General features: G+C 36.0%; 1 protein-coding gene across 2 annotated transcripts in view; it reads left to right on the top strand.

Annotated features, from left to right (window-relative positions):
* LOC139130823 (fatty acid hydroxylase domain-containing protein 2-like) overlaps positions 1-26,520 on the top strand; it is a 28,251-nt gene extending 1,731 nt beyond the window's left edge. The window contains exons 2-7 of one of the 2 annotated variants that reach the window (XM_070696618.1): positions 7,896-7,981; positions 13,950-14,154; positions 18,695-18,816; positions 19,492-19,697; positions 20,633-20,905; positions 21,514-26,520. In XM_070696618.1, the coding sequence (XP_070552719.1) occupies positions 7,904-7,981; positions 13,950-14,154; positions 18,695-18,816; positions 19,492-19,697; positions 20,633-20,905; positions 21,514-21,673 (1,044 nt within the window). In that variant the 5' untranslated portion in view covers positions 7,896-7,903 and the 3' untranslated portion in view covers positions 21,674-26,520. Of the gene's footprint in view, positions 1-7,895; positions 7,982-11,133; positions 11,251-13,949; positions 14,155-18,694; positions 18,817-19,491; positions 19,698-20,632; positions 20,906-21,513 lie in introns of those variants that run through there. The other variant, XM_070696619.1, reaches the window with a different exon arrangement.
* The last annotated feature ends 243 nt before the right edge of the window (positions 26,521-26,763 follow it).

Genomic DNA, 26,763 nt, shown 5'->3' on the forward strand with positions numbered 1-26,763 from the left:
TATGTTTGACCTACCGGTACATTTGGGTGCTTTGCTAGCAACATATGCAAAACAAAAACACAGCCATGGAAACTGGACATGGGACAATCAGCAAATATCCCCATAAGAAGGAAAAGGTGAATGCTAACTGCAATTGAAATTGTTTTAGAATTTAGAAGTGGAAAATCACACTAAAACCATTGCTACTCAGTATTTCAACTCAGTGATGCTGCTGTATGGAGTATGATATCTATACCACACACCAAGGCATTGCAGATCTTGTTACGTGCAGAGAAAACGAACAAAGGGTGAACTCAGCAGTTAACGTTTAAACAAAATTTATTACGAAAATAAAACTAATTGCTAAGTTAGGGATAGGATACAAGCTTTAAAGTGTACAGACTACTTATCTCAGCTGGGACGGCAGAGCTCCAGTCTCAGAGTTGTAACAGTCAGTCGGATGAATGAACAGTCCTTTGGCTTGCAGGCTTGAAACTGCACAAAGTCCACAGTATAAATCCAGCGTTGGCAGTGAAGGTCTTGAAAGGTCTTGAGAATGATTACTGCTGGAGTTTAGTAACACACAAGAGACACGATCCCAAAAGTCTGACTGGAAGCTGAGCACGTCCCTTTTATAAAGGCATATAAGAACAATCTAGAACTTTTATTGACATGCTAATTACTGTTCTAAAATTATCTCTCTTACACAACTAATCAACTTTCCAGAACATTCCAAACATGACTAATTGAATTCAAGGTTGTGAGGTCATTAAGGGCAGTGACCTTGAGAATGTTCTAGACTAATTGAACTCAGGTCATGATGAGTGTGGGGGAAATGACCTACATAACACACCCCCTCTTCAAAAAACGAAAATTTTTCAAAGAAAAATCTTTCTTTTACAAATGTTATCTTGAAAAGGATTTAAGTACTCAAATTTTGTTTTACTCTAAAGTAAAATTTCTTGAAAGTGAACAACAATAAAATTTCTTGAAAGTGAATAACAATAATTTCTAAATACGAGAGAGACAGTCTGCAATTAAATTGTCTCTGCCTTTGATATGTCTAATGTCAAGATTAAACTCCTGTAACATTAAACTCCATCTTAGCAATCTCTGATTTTTGCCTTTAAATTTCTGCAGAAAAACAAGAGGGTTGTGATCAATATAAACCACTATTGGCTGATTTGAAGAAGTAACATAAACTTCAAAATGCTGTAAAGCTAATATCAAAGATAAACACTCTTTTTCAATTGTAGAGTAGTTTCTCTGGGATTTGTTAAATTTGTGTGGAAAATAGCAAACAGGATGATCTGTCCCATGACTATCCTCTTGCAATTTGGTATTGGAAAACTTGAAATGGCACTGAATTTGGCATAAAGTATGCATGGCAAAGTCCGGTTATTTTTATTGAGTTCTATAAAGTCATTGTTCGGCAAATACTTTGCTTCCTCCTGGAGATATTCCGCTTTTGCAGGATTCAGTCCGTCTGGATGGTGTTCCACTGGATTACTGTCGCAGACATCTTCGTTGTGATAGATGATGTTTGTCCTTGTTGGAACATCTTGAAATAGGTGTTTATATTCGTGGAGCAGTTCTTTCACCTGTTGTTGTTGTTCTGGCTGGAGGTGTGCCAACTTTGTAGACTCCAGCTTCTCCAGGATTTCTGAGTTCTGAAGCTTGACCGAGCCCAGCTTTGAGTTTAGAGTATTTTCACTCAAGTCAGTTTCAGTATCACTATCTTCATAATGGTTTGAACTGACTGCACTGACAGGCTGAGTTATAGTAGGATTATCCCTATCCAAATATGGCTTAAGCATATTTATGTGACATAGCTGTTTTTGTTTTCGCCTGTCAGGTGTTATTATGATGTAATTTAAATCACTCAATTTCTTATCAATTAGATATGGCCCAAAGTAACGAGCATGGAGTGGTTTGCCAGGAATTGGAAGTAGAACAAGAACTTTTTGACCTGGTTCAAACTTCCGTTTTGAGGTGCTTTTATCATATTTGGTTTTCATTGACTGCTGAGATGACTCAAGATTTTCTCTGGCTAATTCACATGCTTTAGAGAGTTTTGTACGAAAATCTGACACATATTGCAAAATATTCAGACAATCATCATCGTCTGATAGGAATTTCTCTTTAACGAGCTTAAGTGGGCCACGGACTGTATGTCCAAATACAAGCTCAAATGGGCTAAAACCAAGAGACTCCTGAATTGACTCTCTAACAGCAAAGAGCAAAAAATGAATTCCTTCATCCCACTGTTTCTCTGTGTCAAAACAGTAAGTCCTAATCATGTTTTCAAAGTTTGATGAAATCGCTCAAGAGCACCCTGACTTTCTGGATGATAGGCGGATGACCTATACTGTTTAATGCCTAGCTGATCCATTACTTGTTGAAAAATACCAGACATAAAGTTGGAGCCTTGATCGGACTGGACACATTTAGGGAGGCCAATAAAGTGAAAAATTTGACTAAAGCTTTCACTATAGTCTTTGTCTTTATATTTCTCAGTGGTATGGCTTCTGGGAACCGAGTTGATGTACACATTATTGTCAGCATGTACTCATTTCCTGATCTTGTTTTTGGTAGGGGCCCAACACAGTCTATTAGTATCCTACTAAATGGTTCTTGAAATGCAGGAATTGGCTGTAAAGGGGCCTTTGGAATGGTCTGATTTGGCTTTCTCTTTGGCTTTCCTACCATTTGACATGTGTGACAAGTTTTACAGAAATGTGCTACATCCTGCCTGAGATTAGGCCAATAAAAGTGACTGAGAATTTTATGATAAGTTTTCCTGACTCCTAAGTGACCAGCCCAGGGCGTTTCATGGGCCAGGCGCAATATTTCAGCACGATAGGGCTTTGGAACCACAATTTGATGTTTTATAGCCCAATCGTCATCAACCAAAACATCTGGAGGTCTCCATTTACGCATGAGAATACCAGATTTTGTATAATAGGAAACAGAGCTATCTGAAGTTTTACCTTCATCATCTACCCTGTCAAACAAAGACAAAATATCTGGGTCTTTGTGTTGTTCTGCAATGAGATTTGATCTAGAAAATGTCTGACTTTGGTCAGCAGAAGTTTTACTGGAAGTTTCAAATCCACGAGGGATAACGGAATGATCCGTGTCAAACACCTGACTGAGAAAGGTGTCATTTAAGTCAACATCTGTGACATTATTTTTGAGAGTATTTTGATTCTCGGAAGTTTTCTTTGACATGGCTCGAGTAATGGCACATGAAGGAAATAAATCGGGTATCTCTTGTTCAATTGGCTCTGGATCCTGCTCTAAACTAGGATTATCAGTCACAAGTGGATTAGTAATGACCTTGTCCCCAGCAAGGTCGTTTCCAAGAAGAAGGTGAATCCCTTCAAAAGGCAAAAAAAAGGCCTAATACCTAAAGCCACAGGTCCAGAAACAAAGTCCGAAGACAAATAGACATTATGGAGAGGAACAGGAATGTAGTCATTACAATCTACCCCCTTAATAAGAACTTTAGAACCTGAAAATGACTTTTCAGAAAACGGCAGGGTATCTGCCAACAAAGAGACTGGGAAGCCCCGGTATCTCTTAAAATTTTGACAGGGGTAGCGGAAGAAAAATCACTAGAAAGTGATATAAAACCATCATGAATAAATGGTTCGAAAATACCCATAATGCTATCTTGAGAAGAATTGACCTTGACCTCATTAATTGGGGATAAGAGGGGTTTAACCTCAGAAAATGTGTTGCACACATTATTAGACTCTAATTGAGTTGATGAAGAAATAAAGCCGGTTGGCTTAGATCCACTTTGACCACTTTGACCTTCACGTTTTCTTTTCAATTTGAAACACTCTGACATTAAATGGCCGTCTTTCTTACAATAATTACAAGAAAGTGTACCAAACTGTTTGTCAGAAGGAGATTGAGACTTGGGATCTGATGATGTGGGAGTGTTACTTGAACTGTGTGAACTGCTGTCATTTGATTTCCTACTCTCCTTTGAGAAATTCTTGGATGAAAAGGAGGAGTTAAATTTACCTGCATTGTTTCTGTATGAAAAGGACTGGGATGGTTTGCTGAGAAATGAAGATTTGTGGGTCAATGAGTAATCATCGGCCAAACGTGCAGCAACCTCCAATGTATCTGCCTTTTGTTCATTGATAAACGTCTTGATGTCACTCCGAATGCACCTTTTAAATTCCTCAATCAAAACAAGTTGTCGTAATTTGTCATAATTCTGACTGACCTTTTCAGAAGAACACCAACGATCAAACAGTTGTTCTTTTGTTCGAGCAAATTCAACATAAGTTTGGTCTTTCGCCTTCTCACAATCCCTAAATTTCTGACGGTACGCTTCAGGCACCAACTCATAACCCTTGAGAATTAATTCCTTCACAGAATCATAATCTGAAGCCTGCTCTACTGACAACTGAATGTAAATTTCTCTGGCTTTACCCACCAAGCACTCTGCAAAAGCATAGACCAGGACTCCTTAGGCCAATTCAGACTCTGAGCAATTTTCTCAAAATGAAGGAAATATTTATCAACATCCTTTTCTTGGAAAGGGGGAACTAACCTGAAATGCTTAGTGATGTCAAACTTGTCCGAAGGGAAGAATTTTCCTGACTGTCCAAGCTCTAAACGTTTTATTTCTACCTGTAATCGCTGTTCTTCTAATCGCAATTCTTTTTCTCTCTGTCTTTCTTCCATTTCTAATCTTTCCTGCCTTTCTTTTTCTTTCTGTCTTTCTTCCATTTGCAATTCTTTTTCTTTCATTTCCTTTTCTAATTCCAATTTCTTAAGCTCCAAATCTGCCTGTCTCTCTTTTTCCATTTGTAATTCTTTTTCTCTCATTTGTAATTCTAGTTTCTTGATCTCCAAATTTGTCTGCATTTCTAATTCTAATTTTCTTAGTTCAAAGGTAGACTCGGGCTCATAATCTTTCAAGGTGGATTCCTCAAATTGGCCTAAATCAACTAGATGTTTGGCAATACGGTACTGTATTCCCTCTTGCGCATAGATCTTTTGACATCTACTTTAAGGACATTGGCCAGTGCAATGAGGTTGTCTTTTTTGAGGGAATCAAATGCGTCCTGATCAAGGTCATCCATAAATTCGTCTGGTTTAAATTCCGCCATGATTGGATTTGGCTGAGTTCACAGTGTACAGTAGTTTTGAAAAGGCTGGCAAAATGTTGTCAAACGGCTCAAATATTCGTCTCCCGGACGAGCCCCCAATTTGTTACGTGCAGAGAAAACGAACAAAAGGGTGAACTCAGCAGTTAACGTTTAAACAAAATTTATTACGAAAATAAAACTAATTGCTAAGTTAGGATAGGATACAAGCTTTAAAGTGTACAGACTACTTATCTCAGCTGGGACGGCAGAGCTCCAGTCTCAGAGTTGTAACAGTCAGTCGGATGAATGAACAGCCTTTGGCTTGCAGGCTTGAAACTGCACAAAGTCCACAGTATAAATCCAGCGTTGGCAGTGAAGGTCTTGAAAGGTCTTGAGAATGATTACTGCTGGAGTTTAGTAACACACAAGAGACACGATCCCAAAAGTCTGACTGGAAGCTGAGCACGTCCCTTTTATAAAGGCATATAAGACAATCTAGAACTTTTATTGACATGCTAATTACTGTTCTAAAATTATCTCTCTTACACAACTAATCAACTTTCCAGAACATTCCAAACATGACTAATTGAATTCAAGGTTGTGAGGTCATTAAGGGCAGTGACCTTGAGAATGTTCTAGACTAATTGAACTCAGGTCATGATGAGTGTGGGGGAAATGACCTACATAACAATCTGTATGTCAGTTGTTACTGACATGACTGTTCGCAAAGGTAACAGACAGTACATGAACAGACAGATCTGCATGTAGAGCAGTAGCTAGGCTATCGTCCACCTCTGTCACAGCTCTGTTGATGCTGCCATACATGCTGGAAAAAGATAATTCAATGGTCTTGCTGTACAAAGCAGTCCTATATCGTGAAGCTGACACAATGCCTAATGCCATCTCTCTCAGACCAAGTTACAGCCAATTAATAGCCAAAATTGTTAGGAACTGGAAGTAAATAGGACAATACTGCATCGTCAGTGTAAGGCCTGTGAGAGCCTTTGCCTGAAAGAATTACACAGTGTACAGGTACTTTACTGTGGTACAGGGTCAGAGATGGAGAAGCACCCATATATGACCATGTTTTGATGTTTTGTAGGTCAGTAGGTCATAGGTCAGTGATTTTTTTCACTGGGTACTAGTACATACCACTGGCAAAGTGATGTTTATTCAACATGCACATTGATCAAACTGTATCGTCAGTAAACTGCCTGTTGATTGCCAAGGGAGGAATATCCTAGTTTTGCATAAACACAACAGAGACAATATCAGTATGGAGATGTATATGCTTCATCTTCCACCATTGGGCTTTGAATAAATTATCTGTTGACTGTGTATCATGTATAGGAATTTTTCAGCCCAGTGCAATACAGCAGCATGAGGGCGCTTTGGGTGTGCTAAAAATTTAGGGCCAACAAACACTATCATACAGTCAGTAAAGCTGTTTTATTTATCATTACCTCATCACTTTGAAAAGATTGTTTGGTTACCTATAAAACTGCTCCTCTTCAAAATCAATGTCTTCTCAGGCATCACAACAAATCCGACCTTGAAAGGTTACTGGTCATCATCAGGAATGTACATGGGTGAAACTCTACTATACTGCAAAAAGGTGTATTCTCTCAGAGGCTTGATTTTATTTCACAGTATTAAAGAGTCTTCAAGAATCAACGAATGGTTGAAAATAGTATTATAGATCAGATTTCAGTTAAGCTACTTACGACTCAGCTTCCACTAAAAAACAAGGAAGTTCTTTATCAAATTTACATGTCTGCAATTTTAGATTGACTATAATAATAAAACTGAATGGATTTCGTTCTGCATCAAAAATTCTTGCTATATACCGTATATGTTCATCTACAGTAGGTGTATGAAGCTGGAATGTAATCTTGTAATTACATAGATGTTTGTGTTTCCTGATTTTCCCCAATGATTTTCCTTTTCCCTCACTCATTTTGGTAAGTGAAATACATGCCTATTTAAAGGGACATTAGCTGTAACTGTTGACTAATTTTTCACTACTCTGTTACAATGTATCAAATACAGAATTTTACTATAATTCGATCATCATGACCAATGTCTGATGTCTTGCTTGCCAACACAGTCTGTATATGTGAAATGACCATTGTTATTGTCGATACATGTGTTCTAGTCCGGACCTTAGAATTTAAACAATAACAATGCAGATTATACTCATATAGGGTATATTTATGAGCTAAATATAAGGAATTTCTGCATGGTTCAGGGATTCAAACCAGAAAGTGCAGATGATACACAGAAACAAACAAAATAAAAATATGACCAAGCTTACAGCTAATTGATCTTTAAGTATGCAAACAATCACTTGAGAGCAGAAACTGTTGTCACAGTTGTGTTTTTGTCATTCAGTCCTGCTTCATGCTATCAAGGATTAAAAAAATTAATCCGAGTGTAAATAGATATGAAGAAATTATAATATGGCATCCAAATAAATAAACACATATTTGCAATGGCATACCAACAGTTTTGCTGAAATTGCATTGATGACCTTTCAACTCACAAGAGCATGGAAGACATCAGTGTACAGGCTATGTTGTGACCTTAGTGAAACTCAAATTGCTTACAGTAAAACTGACTGACTGTCATCAAAAGGTATGTGTTGTGTCCTACTTGTATTACATCATGAGATATTTCAGGTATGTCATGACTGTGTTTGTTAAAGCCAAAGGCAATTTATTAAAACATGTCCTACAAATATGCAGTGTTGGGGAAATATATCTTAGAGACTGATAAAGTCCTTCTTGTAATTTTGACACACAGTGCTGGCAATGGAGGGTAAACGGGAACTGTGTACACCAAGCTGCCGACCAGCACCACCGCCTGCTGTCGCTGTGCCAGAATCACAGGTTAGTCATGTGACTGTGAATCACAACATCATACCATTATCTATGGCAAACTGCACAATTCGAGGTCTATAGAGATAGAGCTTTCTCATTTTCAAAAAGAAGGGTAGTGAAAGTGGCCAATGTTAACATGAAACCATTACCATAAGGCATTGTGAACAATGAGTATAAGTATGTAATTGTATGTCCTCATCATGGCAAATTCCACTATACTTATGTAATTACATTGTATATCATTAGTAATTAAATCTCAGAGAAACACTGTAATTATTTTATCCTTTAAGAATTTATTTTTCAAAGTAACTCTTGAACTTGGAGTATGGTACATCATTGTTGAATTTTAAGAGGTCATGGTGACTGTCATGATCTCATCACCAAGTGACCCTGGCATTGTATATATTCAAATCTGAGATTTGTTTACGAAGTACTTACAAACCGGGTAATGTCACGCCATGTCATAGGCAAATATTAATACTGCTGTATCCGGAAGATAATTTTTGAACAAAACGCTTCCTTCTAAATACCGGTAGGAGGGATTTATCAAACTCTGCTTGTTTTCCTTGTTTCGTTTGATCCTTATTTAATATTCATACTTTCGAGAACAAAATACCGCCCCCCTCAAAAAAAAAATATAACAACAAAAAAACTTTTACCATCCCATTGACAAAATTATCTTTTACAAATACCAGTTAAAAACGCTTGAACACCAAAGCTTCCTACTCGTATCACAGGGCAGTTTTAGCTCAGAGCAAGAATAATTTTAGTAATGTGGAGATGTCATCCTAAAATAGCACTGTGACATTTATAAGTTAGGTCAATCTTTTTTGATGTACATCTTATACTGATGAAGCTATTCAGTCACCTAACTGACAAATGTTATTAAATTATATCAAGAACATCTACCTTATAAACTTCCTAAGTTTTAGCGAAAATGTAGTTTATTCACTAATAGTATTATTGTTGAATAATTTACACACTTTAAGAATTTTCATCATTTTTCCAGTGTAATGTGAATGCAAGTGGAAGTTTCAATAAGATTAAGAGGTATTACGTGTATTAAATTAAGTTATTTCCTGTTGTGAAAAATAACCTTAAATCCCTAATGTCAATAAAAACATACAATGACATAACTCTCTGAAGCCTTTCTGTGGAATATGACCTGCTATTTTGATATGAACCTATTCTGAGCATCCAAGCTGTGCATGGCTGGACTGTATAAAAATACACATGCTGTAATACAATATTGTTGACTTTATGCCAAACAATTCATTCCTCTGAATCGTCTGGTCCTGTGACTATGTCAAACACAAGAGCTGGGATAAAAATTCCTAAACAGGCGTCACACACTTTTGTATGCCAGTAACATTGTGTGCTTAACCTTTCTGTTCCAAGTTTGCCTGCTGTTCAACGCTTTTGCCAATACATGAAAATAAAATGGCGTCCATTACATGAATAATGAAGGCCCGATTTTAAAGGACTCAATCCAAATACTTGCCGTTGTTGATGCTTACATTGTTCAAAAAACAGAATAGTGGGTATGGAATCTTGACGTTTTGTGATGGCCGTACAAATTCATGCTACAGAGGACATACAATTTTGTTTTGTTTACAAAGTCAAAAACTCAGCTGCAGTGATTTATATGGTAGAATCCATTGATAATAATGTTAAACACTTCCCAAAATCATTTGCTCAGTCAGACATAAATGGTTTGCAACTGTGTGTCTTCAGGTCTCATTCACATTTATGGACAGAATTCATATACAAATTAAAAATACCAAGATTTCATCTGTTAATTTTTAGATATTTACCATAAATCTTCCCACCAACATTAAATGTGTATTGATTTGACTCCGTCTGCATTACATTTTAAAACAGCTCAGAAAAGACATTATTTGAATATCAGAAATAAGTATGTAATATTTTTTCGATACCCAACAATACGTGTATCATGCTGAAGTCTTATGCTGTTTCAAGCAGCAGCAAAATTACTTCATACATGTGAAACAGTTGTCTGACGAATCACACATGATACCAATTGCAACCGTGGCAACTCACAAATATTTTGACATGTTTGTTGTATAACTTTGTTCAGAAGTATCAACACATTTACTGTGAAATTGTCCGGTGCCGGGTAACACAAAACTGCTTGTGCTATATTACAGTCTCTCAGACATTCATTTGCTAAAGAAACTGTGAAGGCTTATAAATCGCTGTCTTTTTTTCATATATCAGCTGCATTCCAAAAATTTCCACAACTGATTTTTGCTGTCTAGAAGATTTTGTCCAAATTGATTGTTTTACAGAGACACACAATATTAGGGCTGTAAAAACTTGCAGGTATCAACCAGTAATATTTTGTTTGCAGTTTTGAATTATTCACAAAGTCAGCATCCACACAGAGTGTTACAGAAATTTATACAGCATAAGGAAGAAACGCCATCAATATTTTAAAGTGAAATTCTCTAAAATTCATCAACTGACAACGTCCTGACAAGCATTGTCCAGGTAAAACAGAACCTGGTGTATATATGACATGTGAAATAGCATTATACTAGTCTTATGTCATTTGTAGAAGTATGAAAGGTGTCAATTGAAGGGATCAATATGTCACATTTCCTATTCTGGTTTATTAATGCTTCAGGGCGTGTTCTTGAAAGGAGTTGCGAGTACACACAGCCTTTCATGTCAGCATCAAATGTACATTGACCCACAGTGTGCTGTGAATTTAAGTGAATGAAAAGTGACTGATCCACAAAACCATCTGAGAAAGCCCATAGTGTATACGGATATCTTCTGTGTAGCCAGGCATGACCCACACGTACTCAGACATTCGTAGCATAATATTAGCACAAATACTCCAAAGCTCACCCTTGCCACCTAAATATAGGTCATCCATGCTACAGACTACAGGCTATGTGTGTATTTTTGATATCCTTATGAACCATAAATGTCAAGAGAAGGGTTTGTCTGTTGTACACTGACAGAGTCATAACTTTTACCCAAAGCCTTTAAAGAAATATTTTCTGGCAATAATAAATTCACATTGGCTGATATTAAATGGATATTAAAATAGAGAAAGGCAGTTTTGAATAATTCATGAGTTTTGATAACATGCAGAGTTCCTCATAAGGAATGATCTACTGAATAATTCATGAGTTTGTAAAGGCACTGTTCAAAGCATGTCATAGTATCGGTGTCAGGGTACACCTTGTCTGGGTCTGTGTGTAGACGTCGAAGCCCTCACCATGTTCATGGTCAACGCCACAAAGATAGTAAGTAGTGATCAAGATGACGTATAGTATTTGTTTTTAACAGTACAGGTGACCCTTTGGAAGTTGGCTGCACTATGCTGACAGGTAGAATTTTGTCTCATTCATGTCAAATTCTGGAATTGACAAGTGCATGATAGAAACTGAAACTCAATGAGACTGTATCGACTAGCACCAAAGAATTGCATAGTAGTATGTTTATGACATCAGAATTTCTACGCAATAAAACCCTAATATGATAAATGTAAAATAACTGCTCAGAATGTCAAAATGAAAGGGCTTGCCCATAATTGCCATTATTTGCTAGCAGGTATATTTGTTTCACACATACAAACAAGAGCTACAACTTACATGTAGGTTTTCTGTTAAAATATTTCCTGCAATTTCCAATCTTTTTATGAAATCTGTAATTAATTACTGTTATGAGACAGCCGGATGTAAAAATTACGTGTAAATAATCACACACATACACAGAAATGTACTCAGTGTGTGGCTGTGCTAATGTCTCTATTTTAATGGCTTGGATGAGTCACTGTGTACATTTAATGTGAGATTTACATTTCACACAACATTACAACTTACCGGTACATGGTGGCATAAATTTGTATATTCCATCAGTCTCACCATGACAGGCTAGCAGTAAATGTTGTGTTGTTCCCCATGCAAGGCTATGAATCCATGAATGGTTGATAATTACTGTCATTTGTGATATCTGATAGCTGACAATAGTGCTCTGTGATTATGGATCTACAAGGACAAGCACACTTAAAGGTTTAATCTCTACAGGGCAACATCACCTTCTGTCACAAAAATCTTAAAAATGTATCTGAAATTATTTACCACAAGTGTGCATATAGTTTACTATCATTGTATCACATTATACCGGTACATGTAGTTGAGAAATTTTAACATTTTGAATTCAGATATCTGTTCTTCTTTCTGAAATTGGCAACGCCCACCATCAGTAACATTTTCAGCAAGTCCTTTATGGCTAGGTCAAACTCACTTGATAATATGCAAAGAAGTATTAAGCTAAATTGTCAAGTTATGTTGTCCTGCTGGCCAGGAATAAGTATTACATGTCATAGTAAGATGACAGTATCTCAAACATGTAGTCCATTAATTAAGAACATATCAGATCTTGGTAGCCATACCATTATAGTATATTAAAAATGCATGGATTGTATATTCATATTATGAGCTTGAAGACATCTGTGGTACAGATTTGCAATTGTTAAACAGTCTACCAAGTTTCACATGCAATAGATTTCTATGTGAAACAGCAATAACAATCAATAGTTTCACATCATAGTTTCACAATACATGTATAAATTCCATAATTTTACTGACACACAAGTGGCTGATATCTGTAATGTACTGGTATTTATATCTTCAGATTACAGTCAATTATTTTTCTATGAACATTTTGGGCCGTTCCTAATACGGTGGATGCACTGGCACTTTTACCTTCACAGATTTAAGCTAAATGCAGTTCTTGACAAAAAAGAAGAATAGAAAAAGGAAAACCTCAGCAAATTGGATGCTAGTACTTTATTACTATTGGAGCATATTGTATCAGGCAAATCTAGAGCAAGTAAATTCTTTGCTGTGCATTTCTTGGTTTTGAGTTTTCAAGGAAAAAAAAAACTTTTCTCGCAGAATTTTCCATAGTTTAATATTCTGTTGCAATACTGAGCCTTGACTTTTACATTAATTAGATGAAGTACTTCCTTACAACCACTGAATCATGTGGTGATGTAAAATGGTACCCTTTGTGCACAAACACAGTGACATAAATGCGCATCTTGTATGAGAAAACTATCAGAAAAAGGAAATTGATTTTGTGGTAAATTTGTGTTTGTTATTTCACCCCCTTACCCACATACTTTGGTTTCCTTGCAATTGTACAATATCACTATAAACTGTGTCATTGTTCGATAATACACAATTGACAAACAACTCAGTAAATAACCATCAGCCACAAGTATTGCGTACACCTATGTTTGTCCAATAAGGCTACATGATGTATATTAAGTTAAGTGCAGGGCTAATGTGTGAATGTAAAACACATCAAGTGGATTTTCTTAGAATACAAATTTTGTAAAAGTTGTAAGTCACATCTGTGCATTTTTAAGTACCCTGGTAGTCTTTAACAGGTATCCTGAAACTAAGTACTGATGCTATCATCAGGGCATCTGTGTTTGTATATTATGTAGATGCATGTATTTATGGCATATATTTAAATGTATGTCCTCTGTACGAAACTTTAATGTGACAAGGTGGAATGCTCTAATGTGTCTCAATTGCCTAGTTTGCCAGTTGTGGGTGTACATTGACGCATGAAGCAAGCAGCATAACAGTTTCAATAAAAACACATACATGTATGATATATATGCTGGTGTTGTATCAACACTCTTTAAGTTGTACTTTCTAAGTAAAAGACAAATGTAGCATCATTTGATTTTCTGTAATTAAATAAAAAACCTATCTGAATGTAGCACATACTTTCTTTTTTTTATAATCACATTACAAGGGATGTGGCAGGCCAAAATAGTTTGAAAATTTTAACAAGGATGACAAAGTGCTTACGCTGAATTTTCACACTGAAATTTACTCATAATATAGTGAATAATGTAAAAGTTTATTATGAGTGATTTCAACATAGACCACAACATGTTTCATCATTGACATTTTTGTTTCAGGCTGACAGGTTGAGCCAGTCATTTGACTCTATCAAGAAGTATCTCTTTGTAACTGGTACAGCACTGTGTGTGTTCATTGCGGCCCGCAATTCCATCACATGGCATTTACAGCAGTTCTGGGGGGCATCCGGTGACTTCTGGCAACACTGTTGGCTCCGTGTCTACGATCTGTGTGAAGGTGATCAGCTGACATTGGCTGTGGCAGGTGAGAAAATAATGGGAGAGTTGTTGGCCATTGAAATGTCTATCCAGATACAGAAGCAGGATATAGAGACAGATTGCTGAATCTGCCTTCAGACAACATATTTGTATGTAACATACTGGTTTCATTGAAAAAGTCTGTTCATAGTCACAATGCATTGATTAATCACTTCAGCTTGCAATACGCTTTAAAGTCATCAATTTACGCAGCATATTCATTAGAGTCATGTACACATAAATAGGAAACACTCACAAATTCAGACCCTGTGTTTTGCTGATAATCCGTTTGTCTGCAGAGAAGAACATGTTATTCTGTATCCTTTTTTCAGTTCTTTTTCAGTTTTTTTAGCTCACATTGGTATACCAATGTGAGGTAATGGTATAAGCTGAATCAGTTCATTTGCATGCCGTTTGCATGTATGTACATGTATGTATGTATGTATGTATGTATGTATGTATGTATGTATGTATGTATGTATGTATGTATGTATGTATGTATGTATGTATGTATGTATGTATGTATGTATGTATGTCCGTCCACATCAAAAACAGCTAAACCGCAGCACCTACTGTCTTAGTATTTGGTGTACAGATGCACCTAGGGGTGGAGATGTGAATTTGTTCAAATGAACTTGCCAGTGTCAAAAATATGCAAATGAGGGGAAAAAAGGAAAAACCCTGCAAATTGCTAAAACTCTGTAACCATTGGTCAGATAGGGTTGAAACTTGGTGTGCAGGTTCCTTTAGGCATTCTAAAGTAGGTGTTTAAATTTGGGATGAAAATTTTTTCAGGGTAGTTTTTTCAGTTTTTAGTCAAAAAATGTTTTTCTCTGAAACCACTCATCTGATTGCTTTGAAAGTTGGTATACATGTTCCTCAGGATGACCTCAGTCAAGTGTATACAAATTGAATTGAAATTTTCATATTTGTAATTTTGGGGCTATTTTTCCAAATTTTTGGTCAAAAATTTTTTTATTCAAAAATTACTAATCTGATAGCTTTGATATTTGGTATACAGGCTCCTAAGGTTGATCAAAATCAGTTTAATGAATATTGTCAAGATATCTTGAATTTTGTATTTTTGCTGAATTTTTTGGTTATTTTTCTCATTTTAAGTAAAATTTCTTCTTCTCTGAAACCGCTAGCCCAATTGCTCTCAAATTTGGATTGGATGTTTGCAAGGGTGTTACCCTTCTAATTGTTGAAATTACGACAAAATTGGAAATATTACTGTTTTGGAGCAATTTTTGTCATTTTGGTCAAAAAATCTTAAAAAATATTTCTTTTTAAAGCCCCTGGACAGACAGCTTTTATATTTGGTGTACAGATGTCCAGAGATGACAATAGTTAGATATGTAGAATTGTCCATGAAATATACAAATTGTATTTTTAAGGGTGAAGTTACTACGCCATCACGTCAAAATTCAGTTGTTGGTGTAGAATTTGTTCTTGAAACTTTGCACAAATATTCTTGGAAGTTGTGCTAGTGCAAAAATGAAATAAAAATGGGGTCACCACGCTTGTTTCCATGGAAACGGACGTTAAAATGGCGTCGTTAGAAATAAATAAAAATGATATAATTCACTTAAACTAAAGAAAGCAATTATAAAACGCTTAGCAAATGAGTTAATTTTACATAAATACGAAACTAAGATCCATATCTATCGAATGTATAGTTTTCATAATGTTTGTGAAGAAATTTTGACATGAGTATCGAGTACAAAATGACGATATCGAAATTATATCACTACATGCTTTTCGAACTTTCTTCCTGTCGCTTTGAATGGTGTCATTTTGACCAAACTAAAATCCTGACATAATACATTTAGTTTACACTTTTCAATAAAAGGGTGTCACCACGCTACTTTTTACAATATCTCCAGGTGAATGGGTAATTTGCGCAATGTAAATGGGAGAGAAATGTTAATTTTTCGCTCATATTGAATAAAAACCAGCTTCCTAGGGGCTCAAAATATGACAAGGTTATGGGTCACATGTATTCTAAGAGACTGGGTCAAAAAATTAGGTAAAAGCGCAATTTCAACAATGACAGGTGATGTTAAATACATGCGCTACAAAATAACCCATTTGCGGCAGGCTGGGGTTAAATCTGCGCAGAAACGTTCTAAGTGCGTGCACGTCCGAATTCGTCGCCTTTACTTAAGAACATTTGTCTTTTGGTCAGAAAACTTATTCTCAAAATTACTTGTCTATAGCTTTGTAATGTTGTACAAAAGTCCCGAAGGATGTTATTAGATAAATTTTCAGCTCAAAGTGTTGGGAAACCCCCAAATTTTTATATTTTAGGTAATTTTCTTTTGTAACCTTAAATGACCTACAACAACCCAGGATATGTTGTGAGAGACTTTTGAAGGCTGTGAACATAATTTTGTCATATTTAATATCAATTTGTAGTAAAATTTGATCCAGAAAACAAAGCTGAGGTAAATGTTTTCATTGCAAACCAATTTTTGCAACTTTTGCATGTAAGGCATACAAGAACTGATGAGAAATTTGGATCCAGGATAATTCCAGATGTTGTAATACCCCCACAGTGGAAGGCATTTCACTATCTGTAACTGATTTAAGTGCTGTTTACATTCGAATGATAGCACTCATAGCATTAATTAAAGAATCCCAAAGTTGTAAATACATTCTGTGCCAGCTGGTCTTATGTAAACATGGTCAACCAAGGGGTGGAACATTTGATATTCAGGAGGGGGTAGGGGATAGAAGATTGATGAGGTAGCATTACTTTTTACCAGATCCCTTGTACATTTTTCCCCACTCTTTATTTTTTCCCCACTCTCCCACCTTTTCTTTTTGTCAAGCCTTCTCTGGCTATTTTTTTTGTCAACATTTGATTATGTATGTAGAATCTGCTTGTCCCATTGTTATAGAAGTTGATATGCATGTTCCTAAAGATGACCTCCAGTACCTAAGTTGCAGACCTTATTTGCTTTTGTCATTCTTGTTTTCCTAGTTTAAATATTTCTTGAATTCACCAATTCAAACCGAATGTTAGCACACTGTCCTTGATGGCATTTTTTTTCACTTGTTGTGAATACAGGTGCTTCCCAGGGTTTGTGTGTTATCACCATTGTTGTTTTCTACTGTATATATACCAATGAAATGAAAATTCAAACTTCAGTTGTCAATTTGTTTAAATATGCTGATGACATGGCACTTGTATGAATCCTTTTGAAAGAATAGTCACTCAACTAACAGATTCATTTCGACTATGTAGCGACCTTGCGAAAATGGTGTAAGTCAAGTTTACTGGAAGTGAATGTTGGTAGAACTAAAGAGCTAATCAGTACTAGGGGTTCTACTTTTGAACCGGTTGTAGTTAATTTGAAAGTCTGTTGAAATTGTTGAGTCTTTTAAATACTTAAAATTACAGATAGATAAACGGTTGAATTTCAGTGAAAATACTAATTACATAGATAAGAAGGCCATGCAGCGTATGTTTTTTGATGAGCTTGAGAAGTTTTGATGTTTGTCAGAGCGTGTTGGAAAAGGTCTATAAGAGCCTCGTAGAGAGTGTTCTCACTTTTAACATCACAGTGTGGCACAGTAATTTGAGTGTCATCAATAGAAATAAACTCACACGTGTCGTAAACATGGCAGGAAAAATAATTGGCAAGAAACAAAAACAACTCTGTGATCTGTATAAAGTCGCCATTCGAAGAAAAGTCAATGCAATTGTCAGTGATACTTCTCACCCTTTACATTTACATTTTGAAAAGATGCCATCTGGACGGCGATACAGAGTACCTGTAATTCGAAATATTGTTTTCAAAACATCGTTTGTTCAAAGTGCAATAGCTATACTAACCAAGCCTGTGTCCGTAGGAGACAGACATATTTCATTGTTCTTAAGGAGATAAAAACTATGTATATTTTTATATTTCACACTTAATGTTGTGATGTGTAATGTGTTTTTGGTGAAGCGAAAGGTAATTTTCCAGAATTGGACAAAAAAAAGTTATTCTTATCTTATCTTATCTTATTTTAATGAAGTACATGTATATCTTCATGTATAAAGTGGTTACCAAAGTGTCATAGTAGCTAGATACAGCTTTCCGTGAACAGGTTTTGCTTTTTTTTCACATCAAGCCAACTCGATCAAAGTGATATATAACAAAAAACCCAACATATCAAACGTTCCTAATACCACAAAGATTTTTTAAAGGGAAAGAGTAGCAAAAGTTAGCAACTATTTATGGAAAATGATTCAGGACCCCTGTCAAATAGAAGCTAAATAAAAAGTTTTTTCCTGAACTTCCTACCCTGTTCACTAAAGACATACCGGTATACTGGGAAAGTGATATTTCCTATTTCATATGTCTGCATGCCAGCCATGACAGTGTTATTTATACACAATGTTAATTGCATTCTTTAAGGCTGTCCTACATGTATAGGTGTACACATTGGCAAGATCCATAGCTTCACTGTTGAATTAGGGTAAACATACAGGTACTATACATGTACTTAGAAATCTTTTGTAAAAATTGACATTCTTTATCATTTTCATGTTCCAGGCACCTTGTGTATGACCTGGGTACCATATTGGCTGTTTGGTTCACTGTTCCTGCTGGTTGATGCCACTGGTAGACCAGCATTCATTTTAAAATACAAGGTACAACAAGACAAGAATGTACCTGTAAGTATTCATAGACCGAGTTTCAGTTTAACAGTTAATTCTGTTGGGGCAAATTTCAGCTCTAATGGTACGTGTACATGTAGAAGCATAACAAGCTTTACCTAATCACCTTTTGAGATTCATGGCTTGTTTCCAATTGTATTGAGAAAATGAATTGACTCTTGCAGATTCAATAACCACTTGACTGTGCAAATGCCTTTCACTTGTATCTGTTATCAGCTGCAATCAGACCCTTTGCTATCAAGCAATTTTAGCAGTGATGTACATACACCTCATTATTGGAATTGTTAATATTGTCATTCAGAATCTGCCAATGGCAGGGACATAATACAGTAATTGCAGAAACTTCAGTAGAGCTGGAAAGAAAGTGAATGTCGTAGATATGTTGGAGAATATTGATTATGTCTGTCACTGTACAGTGTGTCCTGAAATGAATGTACTTGGCCATCGGACACACTAAAGGTTCATTCATAAAGTAATGTGTTTATACACAAATTATAAATAATAAACGCAGGAGTGACATGCAATAAAATATTTCTTTTTCATGTTCTCTTGCAAATAATGTGTAAATGAAGTAATCTTGGAAGATACCGGGGAATTAAAGTTTCAATATGTTGTGATCTCATTCAGCCTGTGTAACAGTTATGTGATGGACACTTTCCATTTTCATTGCAGGTTGATCCAGTTCAGTTGCGCAAAGCAATTCTGACTGTGTTGTTTAACCAGACCGTGATAACCGTACCCTTCATTTCAGCGTTCTATCCTCTGTTTCTGTGGAGAGGCATGGACTTCGGCAAGGAGCTGCCGACCTTCCAGTGGGTCATTGTTGAATTGACTGTCTTCTCACTGGTGGAGGAGATTGGTTTCTACTACACACACAGGTAGCAATGGAACTCCTTCACATCACGCATTCCATAAACATTTTTTATATGGGAATATTATGGGATGTAAGTCCCATGGGAATTCGACTCAAATTCTGCTTTGATGTTTTCAGTACTGCTGCAGTAGTAACATTCCATTGCCTTATCCAAATCTTGTTGCAATCCTACAGGACAGTTTTACTTCTGAGATATAAATTTGCAAGATTTTTGGATGGTGGAATGTTTTACTGTTGTATGTACACAGTTGTTGAATAGTGGGTGAAAATGTGGACCATTTCTCTTTGTCAGTTGTGCTGCGAAAGCCACTGCCAACTGTAAGTCTTGCAGGTGCAGGTATACCCATTCTGTCACTCATGCATTAGCGTTCTCTTTATAGCATGAAATTGTACACTAGGTATTGGTCTGGCCTTAGTAGAAAGAAAAGTTTGAGCAATGCCAAAGTTGACTCAATAAGTTCAAGACTTCTCTCATGTGTTTACTCAGGCCTCATAAATTACAGTATTTGTGATCCAGCATATTTTCATATTATTGAAATGACCCAGTTGACCACTGCCATCTTGCCCTTGGCTGTTGGTATTTACATGCATTTGGAATATGAACAGCTGCATAGCAATGTTACTGTTAGACATTGCAGTGTTCACCTTCAAAAAAATTTTCCCATAAAAGATAACATCAATAATTTACTGATGTATGCAATGTATCATTGTCAAGAAGTGATTACTTCCGCTGATTAATTGTTAATATACTATTAATGTTCACTCATTGTATTTATGTCATGTTGTAATAAAATAGAAGAGCTAAGTATTATTATTTGTTAAACATGCATATTCTTTCCAATTGCCAAAGTTCAATGAGTGTGTTTTTTATCATATGAAAAACTTCCTGCAACATTTGGCTTGTGATATTGATCTATGTATATGTGGTTTGATTTCTAGATTAATGCATCATCCGTCCCTGTACAAGCACATTCACAAGGTTCACCATGAATGGACAGCTCCCATCAGTATCATATCGCTGTACTGCCACCCAGTGGAGCACATACTGTCCAACATGTTGCCACCACTGCTGGGACCACTGCTGATGGGATCTCACATCGCAACCACTTGGCTCTGGTTTATCATTGCACTGCTGTCTACCATTGTCGCTCACTGTGGCTACCACATGCCATTTCTACCCTCCCCTGAGGCTCATGACTTCCATCACCAAAAGTAAGTGCATTTTGTACCAAAACCTGCCTGTTTTTAATAATAATATATTTAAGTGTCAAAATCCACATAAAAAAATGTGATCAGAGACACTTAAATACTGTTACAGTTTTTAAAAAGTGACCGTACAAAAGCGATGTTAAAAGTCTACAAAATTGAAATTTCGAATATAAAAAAATTAGAAACAATCACAACCTAAAAATTTAGTTGAAAAAATGCAAGTCTAAAAACTTAAGGTTGGTTTTGAGCAAACACTTAAAACTATTGAAGTATGAACATAAACGGATGTTCAGCGGAAGAGCGTTCCACAATTGGGAGCAGCAACATTAAAAGCTCTGACCTCTGTCATTATATTTCTTAGATCGTACTCTAACCGAACACAACTTGAAACACAACTTATGTCTATGCAATGGGTACTGGCAATCTTTTCTTTTTGGAAATGATTTTATAATTATATTATTGTTTCACATAATATTGGACCAATCAATTGATGTGCAATTGAAAGCAGTGTGGAAACTCTTGTTTATTGTAGCGATACTCAGTCTAAGGAACTAAACACAAGCAAGTTTTCATGATCATGAACGACTCTGTTTGTACAATTGACATTCTAGGTTTGTCAACAACTTTGGTGTACTTGGTGTGTTGGATCGTCTGCACGGTACTGATAATCTATTCCGTGCCAGCAAAGCATATCAACGCCATTTCCTGCTGACTTCCACAACTCCAGTATCTCAGCAGTTCCCGGATAATCCAAAGAAGAAATCTCAGTAGAGGAAGATGTATCTGCCATACTGTTATTTTCAACGTAACTTCTGTCCTTTGAAAAATCATGTTCCATTCACTCAATGACATAAATACAACAGTTCATTTCTGATATGTAATGATTTAGGTAGTTTTGATACCAGTGAAGCCTAGGCCTTGCATTAAAATTCAGAGAAGGTAACTGTGATGTCTAACAACTTCCAGCAAGTTGACAGTATATCTAGAATTGGATCAAAAGATTTCTTCTTATTCAATACTTGGGAACTAATATTTCACAAGTTTAACTCAGATGTTATGTGTTAAGGATGTACGAGCGGTAGGCGCGCGTGGAATTTGTTACTTCCCATAGGATTACATTGAAATTTGCTGGAAAATCAATTTCTACTAATGTCATTTTCATGGAAATTTGCACAAAGCTCAGTCTAGAGAAATAAATAATAGTGATCAAATAAAATGATATGGTCACTGTGCTAACTTTTGAGATAAACAGCATTGAATTATTTCGTCCATAGAAAATGCATGCTGACTCAGCATTTTTTCTCATAAATGGCAAAATTCATGGTCATGTATCTCAAAAACGAGCGCGGTGACCCCTATATTTTATCACACAGTTTGATAATACTTACAAAGGAGAATCCAAAAATCGACAATTTAGAGAAATGACATTACTTTTAATTTTACCGATCGTACATCCTTAATTTGTACAACAAAACAGTCCCACATAGGTGTCACACCGATTCATGAATGTAATGTTTCAGATTTGATGTCCAGAGCCAGGTTTTGTGCCTTCCAAAGTAATAGTCAACTGCATTCCACTCTTATATGTCATTTCATTTCACAGTACATCTCCACTTCAAATGAGAGATTAAGTCACATGAAAATAGCAGTATCAATGCAGATAATCATGAACAACTCTGAATGACGTTTACCTCTTTCTACCCACCTCTTAATGGAACGACTCTGTCATTTTCAGTTGCACTGTTGGACCATTATACTAGCAATTGAGGGGGAAGAAAGGGTTTAGTGATGTGTCATGTTCAGTGTGTCAGACAAGCTTAGTGTTGGTTTATTTCATGATTTTCTTGTATTCTTGCAGCAAAGCATGGTGTTTTCACAGATCAGTGTGGTTAGGGACCGTCTAAGATTGTCGCAGAAGTTCAAGAAACGAAATTTCTTCGTTTAGATCAAAACCCCCTCCCCCCCCCAAACGAAACTTCAAAAGTGCGAAATGTTCATGTCTGCCTGAGAGTACAATGTTGCATTTTGCTATAGCTACTAAAGACGTATTCCCCTTGCCACATTACAATTAAAGTAAACGATCAGATTTGAGTACTAACAGGGCATTTTACCGCATAAAAGTTTCATTTTATTTTTACTTTTCCTTTTTGCATCTCTTGTGCTGTTGTTTGTCTTTGTGAACACGCAATTTTTACTTGGTAGGGGCGATAAATAAGCGAAAAACTTTGACAAGGGGGCCCAGGCATGTTCAATCATATTGAACGACTATGACCAGGTGCATAACAGTGAGAATAAAGACATCTAGTGGTTAGAGCAGACGCTTATAAATACACATTTAAAAAAAATGATACTTTTGTCTTTGTATAATTTGATGAATGAAATGTGTAGGATACAATGTTTCTATCGGTAAATTGTGTTTGGGGCACAAACGAGATGGAAACAGTTACAAATTTGTTGGCACGAGTGTGCAGTTTTTCTTTAATTTAAAATAAACACACGAAAACTTGTGATCACAAAATAAAAGTGCGAAAGTGAAGTTCACTAATTGAATGGAGGTCAAACCCCCTCCCCCCCTAAACGAATAAATTTCGCTTTTTGAACTTCTGCGACAATCTGAGACGGTCCCTTATGCAGTCCCTTGTTTTAAATACAACATTTTACTCTCACTAAAATTTGCCAAAATTGTAGATATTGGGTGCTGTGACATGATTATTACCGTATAATAACTACTGTATTTTGATAATATTTGGGGTAAAATCACATCTTTCTGTTTGTAGTGACAAATGATGAATTAAAATTACAGTGCAGCATGTGTTAAGCCTCACCACATTAAAATACATAAAATAATTTGGATGCTGAGCAGATGGGTTTAATATTTTACAAAATTTTGTCACAGAAGCATGCATTTAAATGTCAAGAAAGGAATGGCTGGTACAATTTGACAGTGAAATTTAATGAAAATACAATGAATACTTGTTATAACTATTGGCTGTGATCAAGGCAGTGTTTTATCCAAAACCATTGCCCACTGTTGAATTGATACAGTACAGCACCGTATTCATCTGGAGTGGTTTGATTTTAAACTTATCCATTTACAGATTTTAAACTGTTTCTAGTGTGCAGCTGAGTTGAAGTAGTTTAATATGTCTATTTATGTGTTAATGTACAGTCTTTGGTATTTTGTAAACTCTGTATTATTGAGAAGTGACATTTTTGTCTGCAAGGTTTTCACTTTTCAGTGTTAATATAAAGTCTTTGTAAGGGCATTCCAGAATGGCTAACCCATCAACCAGGCAATGTAATTGCTGACAATGCACCTTTGAAACACCGCTACTTTGAAACTAAAGTATACTCTACATGTATGTTGCAATTGTATTTTAAAACATTGTAACGAGTATAATTTCTATTTCTCTGCATTTTTTGTTGCCTATTGAGGTACTTTAGTTTCTTTATCCCAGGGAACAACCACAATTTACTTATTTCATCCTGAGTGACCAAATGAAAGACTTTGTAATTGATCAGTTTTGCTTTCAACTATCAGGTAAGCAAGTACCTCCTCAAGCCATCATAAATTACAGAAATTTCAAAGGTTTTGTAGGTTCCCATCGAGGTCCTTTTAGTTCACACAGTACTTTATTCCATGACTGCAGGAGTGTCTGTACTTTTGAACATCAGATGCTCTTACCTGAGGGAATTTTTGTTGCACAAGCTTGCCATGAACCACAAATACCCAGTTCTCACCATTAGAGCCAAATGGTATTCTTGTAGTATTGGATTCATAATGAAGGTTTTCTTACACTGTATGAATACCAGGAAGACTGTTATTTGTACATTCTCAGTCCAAATAAAGGTAGAATGCGCCTCAGGGTCAGATATTCGGAATCACAAATTTTTACTATTCTCTTCTGGTCTACCGCATGGTTGGGGGAATCATTGTGAATCTCTTGGAGCTGTTAAAGTTTTCATCATCTCAAATTTGTGAAATCAAAAATTTTATTAACATAGGGATGGTGGACTTTTTGAATTTCAAGTATTGGTAAATGTTGGGCACTTTTTTGCTACCAATACAGTACCAACATTTTCAAGGTGACCCCTTATTTCTATTCGTACTTTGATCAGAGAATGGTTGAAAGTTTTGTTGAGGAAAGTTTGAAAAAAACTTGAAGTCGTTCAATTTTGAGGCGCATACTACCTTGAGCGATATCGCATTTTGGTTTCTTCTCACTGTGAAGTACACCCTTATGTCTGATATGAAAAATGTTTTAAGATGGCTCATTGTTACCATGAAAAAGATGGGACCAAGTACTTCACTTAAATGACACTTTCAGGTTCTTTGTTCATTATTCATGACCAATGATTTCTTAAGTTTATTCCTCTTTTACATTGCTCCGAGCCCCTACACCAGTCAGGTGATAGAAATCATGATCATCACCATACACATGATGTCTTGTAGAAAGACCTGTGATACAATAATATCGTTAATATGATGAGCAAGGTGCAGTGGTACATTTCCTTTCCACTGAAGTACCTGTATTTCACAATCACAGACCACATTTTCTTTTATTTAAACATTACTAAGTGCACAATCAATGCAACAACTGATATTTAACAATGGTGTTCTGAAATTTTCAAATTCAAACTTATTACTCGTCAAATTTAGGTGATCTCAGAGAACAGATGTATTTATATGTATGCGAATACTGAAAATATCGTCCCTATTTGTATTTGTCGAGTTGGAAAATATTTATGTATTTGGTTAAAATGACAAACACATATATACATGTAAGATCATTGTAAAAAGTAGATGTGTGAAATAGGCATTCTCTTGTCAAAAACTATGAAAGCGCTCCATTTTGTAGCTGCCTCTGCAATTCATCTAAGAACATTTACATTTTTCTCACATAGAGCAGACACCACATTTGTATCTGTTGACTTTCATTTACTGTAGTATTGAGGAAGACTAAAACTGCCTGGAGTCAATTCTTCAGTTCACTGCTGTTTTATTTGCCTTGAAAGAACTAGTGTTGCTTGTAAACACACGTAGTCAGCATGTCTATCATGTTTTTACAGTAAAGTAGTTGTACTACCTTTCCATCATAAGTTAATTGATGGTGCAAAACGGCTATTTCCAAAATTGTTCTAAAGACAAAGTTTTGTAAATTGCATGGCTTTGTCATAACATTTAATGACGGAGAAACTGAACAGACGTTACAAATAGCCTTTTATATATAAACAGGACAGGAATTCAAGGATATTTTCATGGGTATAATACCAGTGTTATTTTAAGGTCATGGAAGGTGGTGCCTTCTCCCTTGTTCTTAGAGACATGCTTTGAACCAAATAAAGTGAATTGGGGGAAGAAAGGGATGACTGGAAAGAGTTTCAACAGTGACACGCTAAAGAGTTCATCCTTAGTTTGTTGAGAATATCCATGACATTCATACAATTGCTACTTGTGAAAAGGGCTACCCCAATTGTGAGGGTCTGTAGAGATCAGGACTGGAGTGAAAGTTTGGTTTTCAATGTGTATGAGTATGAGAATTTCAAATGTGTGCATTTTTTCATCATTGATATTTTGGAGTTCAATAAAAGTTTGTCCATTCTTGGTGAAAAGGTAATGGTTGTTGTGTGTTTTTGGGATGTGTAAATCAGAGACACACAGTGTGGTGACTTAAATGTTGCAAAGTTATGTACATATCTTTCACATTGTTTCCCCTTTTTCTGTCGTCACTTAGGTCAAAGATCAAAGAGGCCAGTGGTATTCTGATGTGTTTGTGTCTGTATGTGTGCAGGGAACATGTTTAATGCTGGCTAGCATACATCAACCCATTTGTGACACAAAGTACAGATGACAAAATATT

This window comes from Ptychodera flava, chromosome 4 (genome assembly GCF_041260155.1).
Source record: "Ptychodera flava strain L36383 chromosome 4, AS_Pfla_20210202, whole genome shotgun sequence".
NCBI lineage: Eukaryota > Metazoa > Hemichordata > Enteropneusta > Ptychoderidae > Ptychodera > Ptychodera flava.